The sequence below is a fragment of the Eurypyga helias genome, unplaced genomic scaffold, assembly GCF_000690775.1.
Source record: "Eurypyga helias isolate BGI_N326 unplaced genomic scaffold, ASM69077v1 scaffold50197, whole genome shotgun sequence".
Classification (NCBI taxonomy): domain Eukaryota; kingdom Metazoa; phylum Chordata; class Aves; order Eurypygiformes; family Eurypygidae; genus Eurypyga; species Eurypyga helias.
In genome coordinates, this window is record NW_010264714.1 from 1751 (window position 1) to 21810 (window position 20060).

General features: G+C 38.5%; 1 protein-coding gene across 1 annotated transcript; it reads left to right on the forward strand.

Annotated features, from left to right (window-relative positions):
* Positions 1-567: 567 nt before the first annotated feature.
* On the forward strand, positions 568-11831 carry DCUN1D5 (DCN1, defective in cullin neddylation 1, domain containing 5; the record flags this gene model as incomplete). Its single annotated transcript, XM_010156451.1, has 7 exons — positions 568-659; positions 3284-3354; positions 3754-3845; positions 9519-9627; positions 9720-9824; positions 10669-10771; positions 11519-11831. Coding segments are annotated over 7 exons (628 nt in total), but the record flags the coding sequence as incomplete, so codon positions are not given.
* Between the last annotated feature and the right edge of the window lie 8229 nt (positions 11832-20060).

Consider the following 20060-nt stretch of genomic DNA (forward strand, 5'->3'; position numbering starts at 1 on the left):
ATTGCATATTACTGTGCTGGCATATGTATCAAGCATCTGTAAATTCTATAGATACTTAGTTACGTGTTTAGTGTAAACAAATTGACCGAGTTTTCTTCCCAAATTTGGATGCTTAACTATAAATAGCCTGACTTTTAAATATGTCAAACTCTGCAGCTCCTGTTGACCTAAATGGGATCTGTGCATATTCAGCACTCTTGAAGATCACGCTGCTTATTACAGACCTAACTTTAAATGCCTGTATGTACAAATCTAAGTGGATAATAAGGCATTTGAATTACTGGGTGGTGATATTTTGACCATCTGTGTGTGGGTTTTTTGGTTTAATATCTACAAGATAACCGTACTTTTGCATTTCAGAAAAAGTAATAGTTGCAATAAATTGGGCTATGAGAGGGTTGTATTTCAAGGTAATTTTATGATCCAACAAGTGTTGAAATAGGATGGCAGCCCTTTTACAAATTCAGCTTCGTTGTTGATACATATATTGACTTTGTGAAACAGTTTAATTAGTTGAATAAACAATTTAGAATTTAATAACACTTACCATCCCTGTGTTTCTATAAGCTATTGCAGATCACAAGCCTCTGGTAAAGTAATAAGTGGAGAGGAACATTTTTCAAGCAAAAAGTGCCTGGCTTGGTTTTATGAATATGCAGGTAATATGCAATGGATTCATTTTTTAAACTCTATGGGTTTGTTTAAAACAAGTACATCAGATATTGTTTGCAGTTTGCTTTTTTAAGTGTTGATGTAGACATAAAAATATGTCCATATATTCACTTCCTTATAGCATGCACTTCAATTAGCATAGCTTTTACTGTCACCTTTTCAGTATTTGTTCCTTCTGACTTTTTCTTCTTACACTTCATAACTTACCATGGTGTTCTTTAAATAACTGATGTTGGATAGTACAGTGTTGAACTGGGGTCTACTCAGTGATTCCATTTCTTGGTTTGAAATGGACAAGTAGAAGTCAGGACACAGAGAGAGAGCTTTTAGATAGAAGTTCATTTATCTAACTAGATCCTGTTCATAATCAGATTAAAAGGATAATGAAATAGTTCACGATTTCAGCCTCTTGGGTTTCTGTTTCACAAAATAAAATTGAAGATGCTCATAGTCTTTTTCTGATCTGAGAATCTGCCCTAATGTTTTTGATATTCTCAAGAACAAACATTTAATTCAAAAGTGTTAACATAGCCTTTTTCAAATAAATCAGAATTGCTATCTAAGTAATAGCTGCTTTCAGGAAACAGGCAGTGTATTTTGCAGAATTCATTGGTCTGTTGCTGCCGTTTATTTATCCATTAGACAGTTAGAAGTTCAGAATCTGTAAACTGTTATTCATTTATTTTTTTGGTCTAGTCACTACTTGAAGTCCGTCATAACGAGTTGGTGATTAAAACTCATTAATGGCCAGTTCTCAGTATGAAATGAGCTGATTATTCATCTGACAGCAATTAGTTTCAGTATATTTATCAGAAGTCATATTTTCCTTGCAGCCTTTCCGCAGCGATTAACTACTCCTGATTCTAGTAATCTGCTTTCTAATTTGGAGTAAAGGGTCTTTGCTGAGAAACATAATAATTTTCTGTTCATTTTCTTCTGATAAATGCACCTGCACATACTTTTTTTCTTAAGGCCTGTAGATTTTGGGTTTGCTTTAGAGTCAAGAACTGATTGTAGGAGGTTATGCTTTGTTAGTTAACCAGTAATCAAAATCTGCCACGTTTCTAGAACAAAATAGAATTCCAGTGAAATTATATGACATAGGAGATTAAAAGTTTCCATTAAAAGAGAAAATTATACACAGGCATATACGTATGTATGAGTTGTACATATGATATCTGGGCCAAAACCACCGATTCAAGTTTATACTTGTCATTACCAGTGAACCCTTGTATGTGTTTCTCTTCATAACTTAAACTTGCAGGTTTTTTAACACATTCTATGTAAGGGCTTCTCAAAACCAGATGGCAGTGTTTTGCCTTGCTTACCTAGGCGAGATGTTCTTTGCAACATTTTTCAAGAGGTAGGTGTTAATGATCTTAAATGCCAGTTGCTTTTTTTTTTTCCTGTAAAAGTAGCCATTCTCAATAGTTTCTATTGACTATCTTCTTATCTCACAGTGAGTAATTATTCTAAGTACATTATCCAAACTCTTAAAAATAATTCTGTTTGCAATAAGAGCAGTGGATATAGATGGAAGTGGAGACAGGTATCATCAGGGGATGGGGGGTGGGTGGGAAGGACTGTTGTGCCTATGTATAAATAGCAAAATTTGCCAATAAATCATAAACTGGCATGTAGTTTTGGAAGATAAAGCCTTTATCTTGTACATGCCTTCATATTCACTAAAACACTGTTAATGTGATCCAAGACACATCAAAATAACAGGTAAACAGGCTTCTAATAATATTTGGTTGCTCAGTTGGAGTCATTTTTGGAACAGGCTTAGCAGAAATAACTGAAACCAAAGAGAATCAGAGAAACAAAGCATTGTAGAGTGTGCCTGTATTTGCTCTTTAAAAAAGCTATTTTGCTGCTTTTTAGAGGCTTTCTTTGTGTTAAAATGGAAAAGTCACAGTGTAACAGTAACTGTTTGTCCTAATCAAGTTATTTTCACTGCAGTCATGAACCTTTTTCTGCTTTGCACGTGGCTAACATGCTTAGCATTTTTCTGATTTATTGTTGCCACTCTCCTCATGTTACTCAGCATCATAAAACTAACCTTACATTATTTGAAGATTCTTCCTCTTCTGTGTTAGTGCAAACCCTTACTGTTAACACCATTGAAAGTGTAGTATCTTTAATAGTAGCTCAGGTGGAATTAATTTTTTTTATTGCTGATATAATAACTCTTTGAAGAACATTATTGATAGAGGAACTTCAGCTCAGAGTAGTGGTACCCAAGTTGTCTTAAAAAACAATTGACCGTCACGGATATTGGAGTTGAGCTATGTCAGTGGGAAACTCACTGGTGTCTTGAAAACTTGCACACACACTGAAATAGCTTCTCTACTGTTGTGGGGCGGCAGCACATGAAGTCAGAGTTCTGGTTTGGTTTTGGTTTTTGTTCATAGTGTTATTTCATCTGCAATATATGTGTCTCCACATTATAGTTGATGGAATAGTTCTAGCATAAAAAGTACTTAATGGTGTAATTCAGTGTTTGTAAAGATAGCTTGTATGCAATATAGTTTAATTATTGTTGTGTGTAACCCCTGTGAGCAGTGCATGTCACCTTATATTTCAGTGTGGTTTCTTTTTGGTTTTGAAGGTCCTGATGAAGTCGTGGGGCCCGAAGGAATGGAGAAGTTCTGTGAAGACATTGGTGTTGCACCTGAAAATGTAGGTTTGTTGCATGATACTAATAACTCTTTAAAAGGCAGTATTGGGTAAGATTAAGTTCTGTGTAAAAATCGCAACTTCGGTAAGCAGAGAGTTGTTTATCTTCCTGCTTTTAAGAGCTGTTCTAAGCTATTTCAGCTGAATACCATCAGTTATGTGTGGCTGGTGTGTGAGGTTTTGTTGTTTGTTTTATTATAGCAATACTTCATTTTGAAATTAAGGGAAGGTTTTCACATAGCTGAATTAGTAAATGGTAACAGATATAAAGTACAGCCATGTACAACAATTGCTAGAATGTTTGAATGCTTAGAGTTTTCTTCTTGGACATCTAGGAATCAGCCTTTTCTTACATACTGACTCCTTTCTCTCCCCTTGTTTTGTTTTTTTTTTTCCCCTTAGATTATTATGTTAGTTTTAGCCTGGAAACTAGAGGCTGAAAGCATGGGATTTTTTACCAAGGAAGAATGGTTAAAAGGAATGACCTCATTACAGTAAGAATGTTTTTACATATATAATAGAATGTTCTAATTTTGTTTGTTCCAGTACCTTTGTCTTTCTTGCCCTTGGTTTCTTGTGTATTGGCAATAAGACAAAAACTCTTGCTTTCAGGTCTGGTCTCGGTCAACAACTGGAAGTACCTGCTGTTGTTCATAAAGCTGTGAATCTGATGAGTTTGCCCAAACGATAAAGTTTATCTAACCTTACTAAGTCAGATTGTGGTGGCTTCTCTTTCTTACAGAAATACGTTAAAATACCATTCTAGTTAGCAGGCACAAGTAAGTGGATGTGGAAATAACCATAAGCATATCTGAGCACATGTATTCAAGAAAGTTTTTACTGATTTCTAAACTTTATAGGTGAGGACTGCACTGATAATATTTTTTGGTATTAGTGTTATTCAATGCAGGTTAGAAGCCATGCTTAAATACTTAGCTTAAGAGCCGGTAGTGATAGGACAAGGGGTAATGGGTACAAATTGAAATCAGGGAGGTTTAGATTAGATGTCAGGAAGAAATTCTTCACAGAGAGGGTGGTGAGGCACTGGAACAGGTTGTCCAGAGATGTTGTGGATGCCCCATCCCTGGATGTCTTCAAGGCCAGGCTGGATGTGGCTCTGAGCAACCTGGTCTAGTGCAAGGTGTCCCTTCCAACCCTAACCATTCTATGATTAATTAACACTTTTTCAATTTATGAATAAACCTCTCACTCCTTCTGTTTGTAAGAATTTTTGGTAAGGTAAAGCTCTGCCTAAAGAGGTTGTTTCTTTCATGAAACTAATCAGCTTTTTTGTGAGGCTTAGTTCAGTTGTGACTTTTTTTGTTCTTCGTGTTATGGTACATCAATGTTTTAACTGTGTTCGTGACACTTCATTCAGTATTAAAAATGTCAGGGAGCTACTGTTTGCAGCTGCAGCAGGATGGGAACAGGGGCTGATTTGACCTTTGGAGTTGGCATAATTACCCTATCAGTTGTGAATGGTTTGGGAAATTGTATTGGTCAGAGACCTTCTGGTTATTTGAGACTATGGAGTAAGTAACTCTGGCCTGACTCTTGTGCATGTCCTTTTTCATTTGGGATCAGGCTTCTGATAGATGCCTTGATTGTTTTGTGGCTTTAAGAAGCTCTTAAATTTAGTAAGATCTGGAGTAATTAAATTGCCTGAAATTCAGGCTAACAAAGGTTAAATTCCAGGTGCATAAATTTTTAGATGCAGTGAATGGGTATAATTTGGTCACTTCTCTGAAGTACTTAATTTTTATGCCCAGATGGAAGCTCTCCAGAGTTCGCCAGTCTAGCAGAATGCAAGCACAAAGATGTATGAAATCAGGTACCTCTTCAGAGCCAGCGTTATAGACTTTGTTTCTAATAATCTGCTGTGATTAGGAATCTTCTGGATCTTTCAAGAAGAGAGCTGGCCATGCTGTAGGCTAAACATGTTCAAGACAGAAAATATGGTACTGCTGTAGGTTTTACCTAAACAGACTTATGATGGGAGCACTTGCCTAAGCCTAAACCGGTTAACCTATATGTTTTGCTTCCCCTGGGTGTACTCTAATAGCAGGCTGTAGGCTAAGCAGCTGGATGAAGCAGTGACACTCACATAAAGGAATTCAAGATTTGTTGGCTTGAGAAGAGAATATACATCTGTAGACTTGTGCTGTTTGTGCATACTGGGAAGGGAGGATCGTATTGTGGGATTCCATCTGAAATGGGGGAAATGTAGTTTCTCTTGAAAGGTTTGACAGAAGTTTTGAAGGAGAAGGATTTTATGGTCTTAAAGCAATAGAATATTACTACATTCTTGGACAGCAGTTTTTAAATATTTGCATGAGGAAATGGCATTAAAAGCCCAGAGTGCATTCTAAGTTAGAGTTACATTACAGAACCCTTATTTCAAAATATGTGAAATGTCATGTAATTGCATAAATAGGGTTGAGTGGAATTCAGCTGCATAGTAAGACACCTAAATGTGTCATTTATATGCAAGAGCTGGATTTCTTAAACTCTTACTGCAATCTTTGGAGATCTAGTCGATGTAGTGGAGCCTGCGGATGTATTCAGTTTGCCCTAAGACCTAGTGACTGGTCACCTGGATTGCTCTTGCGGCGTTGGTTGGCTAGACCTCTGTGAATGGCAACTCCTAAAACTTGGGCACCTAAATCGAATCTGCGGTTAGGTGCCAACACATGGGTGCCTGAATCTCAAAGGGATGTTCTTTGTGTGTGTCGTTTTGTGAAATCGTAGAATCCTTTGGGTTGGAAGAGACCTTAAAGATCATCTAGTTCCAACCCTCCTGCCATGCCCCTCTTCCCTCATATGCTGATGAAGTTTGTCCTTTAGAGAGGAGGAAAAAATAAATATGTGATAAGGTGTACCCTGTCAAAATTAAGGTGGGTCAAGCACTACGTAGTAGCTATGAAACCTAAACAAATTAAGGTGCAAAAATGATATTTCCAGTATATCATGTTGGTAGTGGGAGTTCTGCCCTGTATATGTGTGCGTGTATATATATATATATGAAGGCTGGGTGCCTGAGTCTGAATTAATCACCTGAAGCTCTTTTCATAGTCAGCAGAAAGAAACATGTACCTCTGCTGAACAATTTATTTCAGCTATTCTAAACACATCCTTAGGATGAAATGAATAGCCCTCAGGAAATGACCGTTTATCTACATTTGCTTTAAAGCCACTGGAGAGCGAATAACAGAGTTGAGAATTTAACTTGACATATCTGAGTTAAGGGAGAAGCACACTGATGCATTTGTCAATTGTAGATTTTACAGACCTACAAAAAAAAATCTAGTTACAAAATGAAGGTGAAGAAAAAAGGATTACAGTTAATGATCTTGTTAAACTATACAGAAGTCATTGTTTGAACCAGGTAAATAGAAAGACGTTTGTGTGGAAGAAGTGAGGTGTAAGCAGCTACATTGTCTGAGTACTTCCCTCTGGCTTTTTTTTTAACCTTAGAATGCGAGCCAATTTTTACATTAAAGTTGAGTTTTTGAAAATGAGTGGCCAGGTAAAGGGGAGAGAAACAAATTAGATTCCAGCTGAGGGAAAGATAATGTCACAATCTCACATTTTAGGTACAAGAGAAGCCACATGAGAAAGAGAGAAGCAGGGAAGTCAGGTGTTTAACTTCTTGCTGTTTGCAGAATTACTAGTAAAAACAACTTATTTGGGTTGGTTTTAATGATAGCCTAGTATCAGCTACTTTTCCAGTGAGCTTTATGCTTGTTATTGCCTTTCTTTCTGTTAATGTCTGTGAGGCTAACACAACGCACAGTGTAATTAATTTTTTTGTGCCAGTATAACATTCAGTGTGTACTGGAATCTAAGCAATTTCTGGTCTCCATATCTGTAAATCAGTTGGCCTATTGAAACTATAGCATTGTCAGGGCATGGAAAAGATGTCCCTCTGGTCTCAAGCCATTACTTCCTTGGACCTGTGTATGCTCCAGTTATAACCAGTATGGAACCTAAATTTCGGAAGATCCTGTTTCAATGCTTAAAGAGAGTGAGTGGATGGGCTAGATGGATTGCATTTCCTTCTGTCTCTCTGGAGGTATTGATGATGGCAGGGGAACTCTTGTAGACTAAAGACTGTCAAACTACTTTAAACCAAAAGTATTTAATGGTAGTATATAATGTTTGTATGCACCTTACTATATTTTTCTTTTTAGTAGAAGTTAAGCATGTGTGAGTAATTAGGAAATAAGAAATGTTGGAATACCTGAGTAGGAGTTTGTGAATCATAGAATGGTTTGGGTTGGGCGTTCCAACCCCCCCGCCATGGTCAGGGACACCTTCCACTAGACCAGGTTGCTCAAAGCCTCATCCAGCCTGGCCTTGAACACTTCCAGGGATGGGGCATCCACAGCTTCTCTGGGCAACCTCTTCCAGTGCCTCACCACCCTCTCAGGAAGAACTCCTTCCTGATATCTAATCTAAACCTCCCTACTTTCAATTTAAACCCATTACCCCTTGTCCTATCACTACAGGCCCTTGTAAACAGTCCCCCCCCAGCTTCCTTGTAGCCCTTTCAGGTACTGGAAGGTGCTATAAGGTCTCCCCGGAGCCTTCTCTTCTCCAGGCTGAACAAGCCCAACTCTCTCAGCCTGTCCCCATAGCAGAGGTGCTCCAGCCCTCTGAGCATCTTCGTGGCCTCCTCTGGACTCGCTCCAACTGGTCTGTATCCTTCTTATGCTGGGGGCCCCAGAGCTGGACGCAGCACTCCAGGTGGGGTCTCACAAGAGCAGAGTACAGGGGCAGAATCCCCTCCCTCGACCTGCTGGCCACACTTCTGATACAGCCAAGGCACACTGTCAGCTCGTGTCCAGCTTTTCATCTTCCCCCAAGTCCTTCTCAGGGCTGCTCTTGATCCATTCTCCACCCAGCCGGTACTTGTGTTTAGAGCCTAATCAGCTAATACATTTATTTACTTAGCACTGATCTTGACAGGGACTCAGAGCTGCTTTACTTAGAAGGTGCTAGAGACAGGAAATAAGGCAAGGCTCCGTCAGCTGGAACTGCTACAGTTCTCTTGTCGCAGCGCGAGAGGGTGGGGCAGACTGAGGTGCACGCACGGGCTAGCAGACCTGAGGTGCAGCGCACAGGGGCTGTGGGCAGAGTACAGCATCTCAGCAGCCTTGCTGTGGGCTCCCATGACAAGTCCCTAAGGAGCTGTTAAAGATGCAAATGTATAACTTTGAGAGGCGGGCTGCCAGAAGAGGAATTACCAAAGGAAGTATTTATGTACACCTGCATTTCTGAAAGTATGGATTATGCTAGCATAGGACACAGGACAAGGTGGAACTTTTTATTTTTATTTGTTTTGAATCATGGCAGCTATTATTTTATAAGAATAAAATGTGATATAACAACTGTTCCTTTGAGTGAGTCTCTCCTGGAGGATTAGCATGTGTAACTTACATTCTCCTATGCCATTGTTGGTGAATCTAACTCATTTTCTGTTTGGAAACAAAAGCCCTTGCTAAGTCAAATATGTGGAGAACTTTTCTGCCAAAGGGTTATCCCACCAACTAGCAGACCTGTACATCTTCGTACAGCCTGTGAGTCTTCAGCTGAATAGCTACTGACTAATCCAGGTGATAGGCCTATCAAAGCTTGCATTTATTAGTCATAAAACACGAGCAGTCTGGTATGTTTTGTGGAGTGCCTGCTCAGTCCTGCCACTCGTAGATATGTAATCTTGAACTGTGTGGTTAGGGTTTGGGTTTTTTCAGAGATATGCCATAAAACCCTTGTTTACAGCTGGATTTAACCACCCTAATGCACGCTGAATATTGTTTTCCGCAGACTTTCACAGTGATTGAAAGGTAAGATAGTACTGGGTGTGAATATAAATTGCGGATTATGACATAAAAAAGACCTATTTGAAAGGTAAAGGAGAGACTTTGTATTATGTTGCTGATACATTTAAAAAAAAAATAACTTGTTTACAGAAGTCAGGCATTCATCATTTTAGTAAGCTACAAATATTGAGCATGTTCAGTGTTTTTTTTTAAGTCACTTTCATAGTATTATTCCTATACATCTGATGATTGCATTTTGGTGATTTTTATTTGCTGGCATTTTTTTTCATTGACCAAATGTTTTGTTTTGAACTTCTAACGTCACTTGTTTTTCTTTATTTTAAGGTGTGACTGTACAGAAAAATTACAGAGTAAATTTGACTTCTTGCGGTCACAGCTGAATGACATTTCATCCTTTAAGAATATCTACAGATATGCCTTTGATTTTGCAAGGGTAAGGCTACTGGAATGTTGAAGTAGTTTGTATTTTAATTATTCAACAAGCTCGTACCTGAGTAATTTTTGTGCTTTCTTATTCAACCTTAGGATAAAGACCAGCGAAGTCTCGATATCGATACTGCAAAATCCATGTTAGCTCTTCTGCTTGGAAGAACTTGGCCACTATTTTCAGTATTTTATCAATACCTGGAGGTACATGTTTCCCTGACTTTCTGGGTAATGGCACAGTAGTTGGGCTCTTCTGTGAAAAGATTTCAGGGTTTGTGTTGCTTTGCTCAAGACTCTATCCCTGTTGCTGCTCTTCCCTTGCTCGATGTGCTCATGAAACAGGGATGTTTTTGTATGCATCACACATCCTTTCTCCCTCCCCGTGCCCCACCCTCTTCTGTTACCAAACGCAACTAAAATTCCATCTTAATTAGACTATAAAGGTAAATTTAAAATTAAGAGTCCCAGTAGTGTCTCCAGCTGCATCTGTGCTGAATTTCAAGTTTGCTTTGTGTCAATGCAGTGTGTAGGAACCTTGAGCTCAGTCTCTCCCTGGAGGATTTTGGTCAGCTCAGCTGCAAGCGACTTAGTCGTGTGGCCAAGCATGCTAGGCTTGAGACTGTTCCCTGTCTTCAAATCAGTGCTAACATTGCAAAGTAGATGACCTTATGATCATACTGTATTGTACCCTGGAGCAAAGAAGATTTTTGTAGTTGTTCATTCTGGAAATAATCTGAGCTAGGTATGCCCCATGTCAGGGCAAGATGAAAATTTACCTGCTTTTGAAGCTTAAGAGTGCTGACTTCCTGATTCCCTGGTATTTTGATTTTGCTCTCATCTTTCAAGAAACCATTTTCTATAGTTTCAGAACTGTGAAATATGTGTCTAGTACTTTAAAGAATGGAAAACCAAGGAAATAGTAGCTGTTGTTACCCATTAAATTGTTTGTGAGGAAATGATTGAAGATAAAATGAGGAAAATGATAAATGAAACGCAGCATTACCGAATGTGACTTGATGTTTTAATGTTTGGAAATTATTTTCCCTAGCAATCGAAGTATAGAGTTATGAACAAGGATCAGTGGTACAATGTGCTGGAGTTCAGCAGAACTGTCCATGCAGATCTTAGCAACTATGATGAAGATGGGGCATGTAAGTATTCATAACATTTTTCTGACTCAACTATTATTCTAGTATTTTCAATTTGCATAACACCAATTTCTGTAGCAGAAACAATACTGTAAGGTATTAAATATTTCTTCTCCAACAATGAATAGAAAAACTCTCCTGATTAACCATCCATCACAAACTGCAGATACTAATTGTAGTGGTATGTGGGGGGTACAATGGTGTACTTGAGCCAACTTACGTTTTGGTGGGGATCTAGTGAAGGTGCTTGCTACATGAAACCCTAGACTTGCAAATAATAGCATTGTAAATGGCAAACCTTTTTGTACTAATACATCGTGAACTCTAGTTTAACTGTAAAGTAGCCTAGCTGCTGGTACTTGAGGCTGAACTCTGCCTGGCTGATAATCCATCGCACTATGACTGAATTGTATTAGGCATCCCATTTTGGTCTGTGTTCTAATTATGTGCCATTTTGAAAGCTCTAGGAGGACAGCATTAGTTGTGCTGACTTACAATATAACCTTATTTTTATGCTTTCTGTTCAGTTAGGTGCACCTGTCAGAGGTCGGAACGCTTTTTTCCATGATTATGTGTAGTGTTATTTGTGCACTTGTTGCCACCCTTGTTGAAACAGCTGAAGTAATTTTTGAGTGTTTGGCCATAGGATTGTCGTGGATGTTAACCTAGACCAATACTTGTAACCTTCATACTTTAAGAGAAGCTTGAAAGACACTGGCGAATATAACTCCGTATTTCATCCATTTGCAGGGCCTGTACTTCTGGATGAATTTGTTGAATGGCAAAAAGTTCGTCAAGCGTCATAGCAAGAGTTCAAAGAAAATGCAAAAGTCTTTTTGGTGCCTGCCTGTACACAAACTGATGAGAAAAACCAAGGATTGCATTTTCATTCTTAAAGACTGTACTGTAATTTTTTTCCTTTTTTAAGGAAATTTTCTTGTTACATGTGATAGGGGCATTGAACCACACTTCTTCTGAGACTGAAAGTTGGAGTTCTTGTTTTGAGTCTTATGTTTATAGCATTTATTTCAGAACAATAAAGATTTGGATTTGTGACAAAGGCCTAAAAGTGAAGAATGTCCCTTGAATGTGAGTGTGGTGTCTATTTTTAAAACCAAATCTTTAAGATTATCTTTCTCAGAAGTGCCCTTTGCTGTCAATTTTTGAAGACCTTAAAAATGCTTAACTGGCACTATTGCTTACTGATGGTATGATTGTCTCGTGTGACAAACATTAGAAAGAGTGACTGATTTTTGGAGCCCTGGGTGGGAGCTTGCTAATTTGTGTATTAAGTATTGGGTTGTGCCACAGTTTTAAGCTCCTTGTGGAGATAAAGGCCTTAAACTCTTGTTTTTTCTTGGAATTTTTTTTTTGGTTCAGTACCCACCCAGTGGCATGGCGTTTAATGGCAGGCCCCTTCAGAGCAGAAAGGTGTAGAGCATATGGCTCTGTATAGAGCATGGCTGAAAACCAGTTGCCTGTACTTCAGATCGTGAACACAGATACTCTTTGGTACAGGAAGACAGTTTCAAATTTTTACTACAATTTAGACTTTGGATTGCTTTGTATAAAAAGTGCAATTTATATTTTAAAAGTGAAAGCTGGAAAGGCTTGGTTTCAAGCTTTGCTTCTCATGTGTTTTAGACTGGAAGCATTCACAACGTGACCTTTTTTTTCTTTAATCTCCCTGCATGCTTTTCATAATGTAAGTCAAGAAGAGACTGTTAAATAACCTACCTTTGACCTGAATATGACAGGCTATTAATTTTTACCCTGTTACCCCAATAACTACTGTGATCGCCCTTTTAGGCACTCGGTATTTGTGGCAACCTTTAAATACAGTAGGAGTTGGTCACTCTGCCTTCCTGCCCAGGAGGCCCGATGCCACCCTTGAGAAGGAAAAGGATTTTAATAACTGAATGTGAGAAACCAAAACAGAATGAGAGAATGAAGCATTTGTAACTTCTAGTTTGTTGTATAAATACATTATGTGGACTGTGATAATGCTGTGAGACTCAGTGATCAAGGCCTCACTGTGCCAAATATTTCAACAGCTTGAACTAACAATAGACAATGTAAGCTAGGCATGACTTGAAGATCTTTGCCTCAGGGAAATGACTTCTGTTTTGCACATCCCTTATTCAGACTAAAAAGCTTGAGTTTTCCTAACCTTAAGGAAAGCTTTATTCCCAAGGTGATTTTTTTTTTTTTCCCCCATTAGGAGGGGGAGGAGGGAAGGAAAAGGTGTGAGGAGAAATAATACTGGGACAAACTGGTAGTGTTTGCCTGTGCTCTTGTTCTACTGGAGAGGTCCGTGCTTGCAGCTTACTCTCCAGACCTGCTTGCTGTGGGCTGCAGGAAGCAATGCAGCGGTGTTCGGGGGGCTTTCTGCCAGTCACCTGATAGTGCAGGTGAACCTTAAAAGCCTGGTGGGGGGAACAAACAACACCTGAGATACTTGGAAGATCTCTGCTGTAGTGCAAACACACGCACTACAGCTGTTGTGAATATTTAACTGTTGTAACCTCAACTTTTCTTCAGTACGTTACAAGCCGTCCATTTGCATTGCTGACAATTCTGATTTCACTCATAACAGAGTGCCTTTCAGTTGGATATTGCCCTGTCCCACAGAAAGTTAGTGCCAGAATGAGATTAACTTCAAGAAGAACTGCTGGTAGAGCAAGGTTCTAAGATAAATGCACAGCAATTAACTGACGTCAAGGGAAGTACTGCTGTATACTAGATTTCTGCAGGGGCACTGATTCTGAAATTACTTACTTAAATTCACCAGGACTCCTCTTGCATAGTGTGTTTAGTCCCAATCATAACTGGGGAAAGTATCTTTCCAGAAGCTTTGAAATACTGGTTAGAAGATGGATATTATAGTGTGATCAAAAAAAAGAAAAAAAAATCATCATTTTTTAGGTAACTACACACTGTTGTGAATTCAATTTAAACCAATTGGTCCTAGAGGTTGGTATTAGAGTGTAAGAGTAGGAGTGATGCATCTACCAATCCAAGGTGGTCAAGTACTTACCGTTAATGTGTAAGACACTATGTGATGTATCATTTGTATCTCTGTTAAGGTTTTATCAGTATTCCTAAAATAAATCCATGTTTCAGGGATTTATATCTTGGTTGTGTGTGTGATTGAAAACCATCAGTTACTGTAAAACTTTGACTGGGAATGAATGTATTTAAACTACTTAAAATCAATATAGTTTTTCAAATTTGAATAAAATAGGATTTTAAGTTATGTTTTTGTGCTCAAAACTGCAATCAGATTTATTGTTTAAATGTGAACTAATGGCTTGTACAGTTTCATTGTGAGTTGAACACTTTTGTTAGCTGTCTTTTATTAAATCACCTTACGGCTTACTGTGGATAAGTGCCAAAAGCTGTTTATTTATTTTATTTTTTTTTAAGTTTTGTGCATGTCCGCAAGCCAATACTTGAGTTCAGCTAAATGCTTTCTTTAGGCTTTGAACTTTAATTTTGCTTTGCTTAGGTGCATTTCAGACTATTGAATTAAAAACAAGTGACACCTTATTTTTCAGTATCCTAAGATGAAAGATCACAGGTGAAATATGCTGCCACAGCTACAACAAATAATAAAATCGAAGGTGAAATGTCTTCCAAAACTAAATCATAGTGGTGTCTATCTTGATGATATAAACTTAACTTTCCTTTCACTTTCATTTCTTGATACTAATTCTTCCTAACATAACTAATCTTTGCTAGTTTTCTTAGTCAACTAACAGTTTTGGTTGTTCAATCTGAAAACGCCCACTTGTTCCTGAAAAAAGCCATACTAGTAGATTGGAGTGTAATGTTTCTCCTATGTAAAAATGTGATCTTGAATTCAAGTCATGTATGTTTACCTATGTCTAACTGTATATGTAGTTTTGATCCAATTTATATTTACTGTTAAACACCTAATTCTTTACTAATGGCTGTAATTTCACATTTCTATATAGCCAAATTTGAATTTTGCATTTGAGATTACTATGGATACAAGCTTGGTACCAATCACAGGTGGCCCAAAAGGGAGCACTGTGGTCTGTATTGCCATTGTTTAAGGTTTTTTTTGTATCTCTCAAAAGCTTTGAGCTGATATATTGATATTGACTGCACAAAAAGAAAAAAAGGGGGACCATAAGTTAAATGTTTCTGATGTTTTGTTCCTTTTTTTTAAGCTAGTGAACAGTTCTTTCAATGCGATATGTACAAACTTGTACAGGTTTAGCTTTGTTAAGTATGATGAATAAAATGGTATGTAATAGGGCAGAAAACCTATTTTTGTCATGCTGTCTCTCTTAGTTTTTCTTTTGTGTATTTATAACTGTTCTTAAAGTCACTGAGAGACTTAAGTCCAGCGAGATGGATCAGTGTAATTTCTGACTTAACCTTACTGAATAATTTCGTAGCCTTTGGGTGCACATACAGAAAATAGAACTTTGTGTCAGCTGGCAGCAACAGCAAATGCCATTCTGGATTATATCCCATTTTATTAGTTGCTGATAGAACAAAATCGTCCTGGCAGTTACCTGTCATGGATTGTTAACTGAGTGAACATCGCAGTGCGTGTGAAGAGAGAATGAGCTTTTCTCACTTCCTCCCTTCCCACTGCTGAGCCCCCAGCATATCTCTTGGGTCACTCCTCTGTTTTTAGGAAAGGACTTGGTGTTTTCTAGTGTACTTTTCCCTAGGGTCTTTCAGAGCCCATTACAGAACGGATCAAAGCCAGCATCCCTGTTAGTGACGCTGTTTTCCTTGCAGAGGAATATTCTGTCCCTATTTCAGACTTGCAGTCTGCATACATGCACACACACTTTTATATATAAAAAATGTTTCCCATCTGGTGTTCAACGTGCCGGAAACTGCCCAGAAAGAGTTTGAAGGTAAAAGGAGAATGAGAAAGGAGGTTTGGTTCTCCTCAGCTTTCCGATAGCACTGTACATGTCTGGGGATGTGGAGGTGGCTGGTCACCTTTCTGTCCTATGCAAATCTCCCTCGGTGGTGGCTTGACTGCATTTGAGTGGTTCTGTCCTAGGAGCCAGTTCAGAGTTTTGACAGTGAAACGGTGTTTCCTTCCTGATCTTCAGGAGGCTTATTCAACACCCATTGACTTTAATTACATGTTTTGGTGGGAGGATTTTTTGGTGGGTTTGGGTTTTTTTTCCCCCCCCTGGTATGGTGATTACTGGCTCACAGAATTAATACTCTGCTGTGGAAAAAGGTCCTCCCTCATAGAACTGGAGATGCCAAACCCAACAGTGTTACGGGAAGACAATAATTATTACTGACACTTGAATGAACCACCAGGATCTTTATGTGCCAAAGCCTACCCTTTGCCACTGTTTCCAACTTTATTTTGGGGTTTTTTAGTTGTTTATGATTTTAGGTCATGTATTAAATCACACAAGGATATCGCTGTGCCTGTGCTGTACATCTGAGTGTGTGCTGTACTGAAATCCATTACGATGTATAATTCTTAAATGCTTATGACTTTAACGATGTAGAGTGTTAAAGTTTGTGGAGCTTCTTCACACATTTTTGCAGCGTAGTGAGTATGATACTCAATGGAAAATCACAGTTTTCTGAAGTCATGAGGAGGCATCTTAAGCATGGGTTTGTAAGCAGTGACTAAGATTTAAAACACAGTTTAATTTGCTGTTTTATTTTTTTATGCTCTTTTTAATTTCTGAAAGGATCACCATTTATCAGGGAATGTGTTCATAGTCCTTGTTTGATCTCAACAAATACTATTTTTCTATTCATTTAAGAGTTGGGCAGGAGGCAGGTAGCATACTAGCACGTAAGGCTTCAGTTGCATTGTACTAGGTACCGTGTTGTTAATAACACTGATGTCTCAAGCTAATCCATTACTGCCCTACAAATAAATACTGCACTTATGCTTTGCTTAGTCCTTGTCTTTTAACTAGGGCATTCCTATTTTCCATTTAAGTACCTCATCTATAGTTTCTCAATGTTCCTTAAAAATGTAATCAGACCAATAAGTTGGTTTGCAGTATTAATGTTACCAGTGTAGGAGAGAAAATTGCCTGATTTCCATTTATTACTTGGGTCATACATTTCTTGATTGTTTTGGCCTTCTTTACTTCAAAGACTTGATTTGTGTTAGCATAGTTTGAGTTCACCAATGATGAGTCAAATCAAGTTGTACAATTATTTTTGTTAAATTTTGCCGTGTGGGAGTAAATAACAGGGTATCAATTCTCCTAACACGATTCCATCCTTACAGAAATTCATTTCCTAATGATTGACAAGGCATTTATTTTAGGCCCATCTAGCTTATATTTTTAAATGGTTCATCCCTGAATTTTCAGCCATCCCTGAAATAGTGGCTGCCTTAACTACAAACAAGCAGTCCATACTAATAGCTAAGCTTCTGCTGCTTTGAAGGTGGAAGACAGAGGATGTTTCATGTCCAAGTTGGATTGTGGGCCAGGTTTATGTGTACATCTCTTGGGCTACAGTTTGAAACAGGTGGGAAGTTGGCTGTATTTCTTTTAAGTAAGTTCTTTTTGTTACACTGCAGTGAGAAATAAAGATTGCCACACTACATTATGCAACATCTTCATAGATTTAGAAATGGTGGGGGGGCATAGTAAGGCACAGAGAAATAGAAGGAAGCATCTGGCAGTGTCTGAGATACTTAGCTTTTGGCTGGTGTAGTACATTATGCAAACAAAATTATCCGCTCTGGATTTTTAGCTTTTGGATGTTTCTTTATGCAGATGTCCAACATGCTACACAGAGGGCCTGTTTTTAAGAAAATCTGAATATCCAAAAATTTTGACACTTTTTCTTTACAGCACCATAACCCCTTGATATTATTTTGGTGGCTGCTAGAAAGATGACCCATTTAATTGCTGCGTGTTTCCCAACTGTAGGACCAGTGGACTCCCACTCTTTTGCACATTTGTGAGAGATGCCGTGCTGGACATCAGGAGCAGATGCACTGCGGCTGTCCCCAGCACGTGTGACCCCCCGAGGGATGATCAGCTTTGCACAGATTTGATCTGGAGTAACGAACTGCTAAGTGATGTTCCCAACAAAAGTGTCCAGAACATCTCTGGGTTATGGAAATGTGACACACCAGTGCTTGTAGCTAATTTGAAAGGAAAAACATTACAACAGCCAATTCAAATCTAAACGAAGCAGGACTAGATTTAACCAGCTTTAATAACTTGTGAATTTGCGGTTCAGAAAGCCCAGTTACTTTGGTTTTGCTGAATTAGCTTTATGGGGTTTCAGCTGGAAATTCAACACATTTTGTAAACAAGGAAGAGGTTTTACATCGAAATGTAGTACTAGTAAAAGACATTTGGGGATAGATAGAATTTCTGGATATTAAAACCTACCTTTTGTTATCAGAGGATGGCTTACATGGTTGCTTTATTTAACGTTGCTAATGTGGTTTTAGACAATTGTTTACATCACTCTGTTGAATTGAAATTTGCAAGTGCTCAGCAACGTGATCAGGTGTTGCACAGGTGTGCCTTTTAAATCAGTGAGTCAGTGCTTTATGTCCCACCAACACACAGAGGGTGAGCAACTGCTATTAACTGAAACGTTAGAGCAGCAGTATGTAAACGGACATAGAAACTCCCGCCTCACTATTTTCTTCTGCCCTTCCATTGCTGATGGTGAAGCCAGTGGTGTTACCGACGCCAGCGTTGGCCCGGCAGTGGAAAGCTTGCTGCCGGCGGCGAGCCGGCATTGTTCCTCTAGCCACTTGCACAGGCTGTGCAGTGTGCACAGAGGTGCAGACACCACAACCAAACAACTGGAGACCCCTGAGCTGTGTCATGGGAGATCGTTTATCTGCACTACACCTCGGTCGCACAGGCTGCAGCCCAAAGATGCCGTACTAGTTCTGGGAACGGTGTGTATAGTTTCCGTTGCACAAGGATTTATGAATTTGTTGCTGTTAAAACATGATTAGGTAACTTCATCTCACTGTTTTCTTCTTATGTCAAAGATACTAAGTAGATGTTCTGAATGTTAATACAAACCCTAAGCACGTCAATACTAGAAGATCCTCAGTTTGAAGATCTCACACTAACGAACTAACTTATAGCCAAGAGAGAATTCTGATAAACTTAGGACACGCTGTGAGGTAAGATGTGTTTCGTCATCTAAATGCGTATTTTCTGTTAGTATAAGACAGAATTTGACATGCACAGGAGAAAACAAACATTTGTTCTAAACTATATTTTGAACCCAGATGAGTCCTTACAGAATGCCTGGCATGTACTGATCTAAAAGCACTTAATTAACGTGTGAAACTTCACTGTGTGCAATATTATAGCTACAGAATTATTTTCCATTTAATAAACAGATATGCCAGAGGTTACAGGGCAAGTCACTGCCGTATCAGGAGTCCGTGCTGGTCACCTGCTTTACAAACCTTTACAGTCTTGATGAAGCTTCTGTGGGTTTTATGCCTGCAGGAAGGAGAAATTAATGGACTTTGATCCAGTTGTATGGGTGGAATTAGTGCTGAACATGTATCTACTATTCTGTAGTCCTCATCATCATTCACTGTGATTTTACCTAAAGATAAAGTAGCAATTCTGGCTAGGAATTTGTTTTATTAGCTTAGCTTTTCAACAAGTAGAGGAGAGCTTTACATTTTACATATTTGCCAGTACATTTTGCCCCCAAACTGTATGTGCTTACTGTTACTAAATGTTCCTTATTGGTACAAATGTTGCCAGGGTTTGCTAGTTTTGGCCAAACCATAGTGAATTAGCAATATGTTCAAAAAGTCAATTTACAATTTTATACAAATACAACTTCACACAAGTTGGTAGACAAAGGGGAGAAATTACACCCACAAACAGGAAATCTGTGGTTCCTCTGGCCCTTGCCACCCTCCTTCCCTTCTCTGCAATTGCGTATCTTTCCAGTATATATATGGGAAAATCCTGAAGAAAAGTTTCAGAAGAATGAAATTAAGAGAAACTATTACTAGAGGCAAGAGAATTTTGTTTTATCATTTTACTGAATAACTTTATTGGAAAATTATGTAGTTGGAAGCTAAGCTTCGGAAACGAGGTGCAATGAACTAAAGCTACAATATTGCAATGCATAGTATTGATGAGTGTTGTAAACATCTTGGAGAAGTTATGCTTGTGTAGTTAAAATAATTTTTTTCTTCCTAGTTTCAATAAAAGACATGAGATGATCAATCGTCTTACAAGGAGATAATGAAATTCAACTGCTATAAGTCAAATGTTTCTGTTCATCAGACTTGCACCTT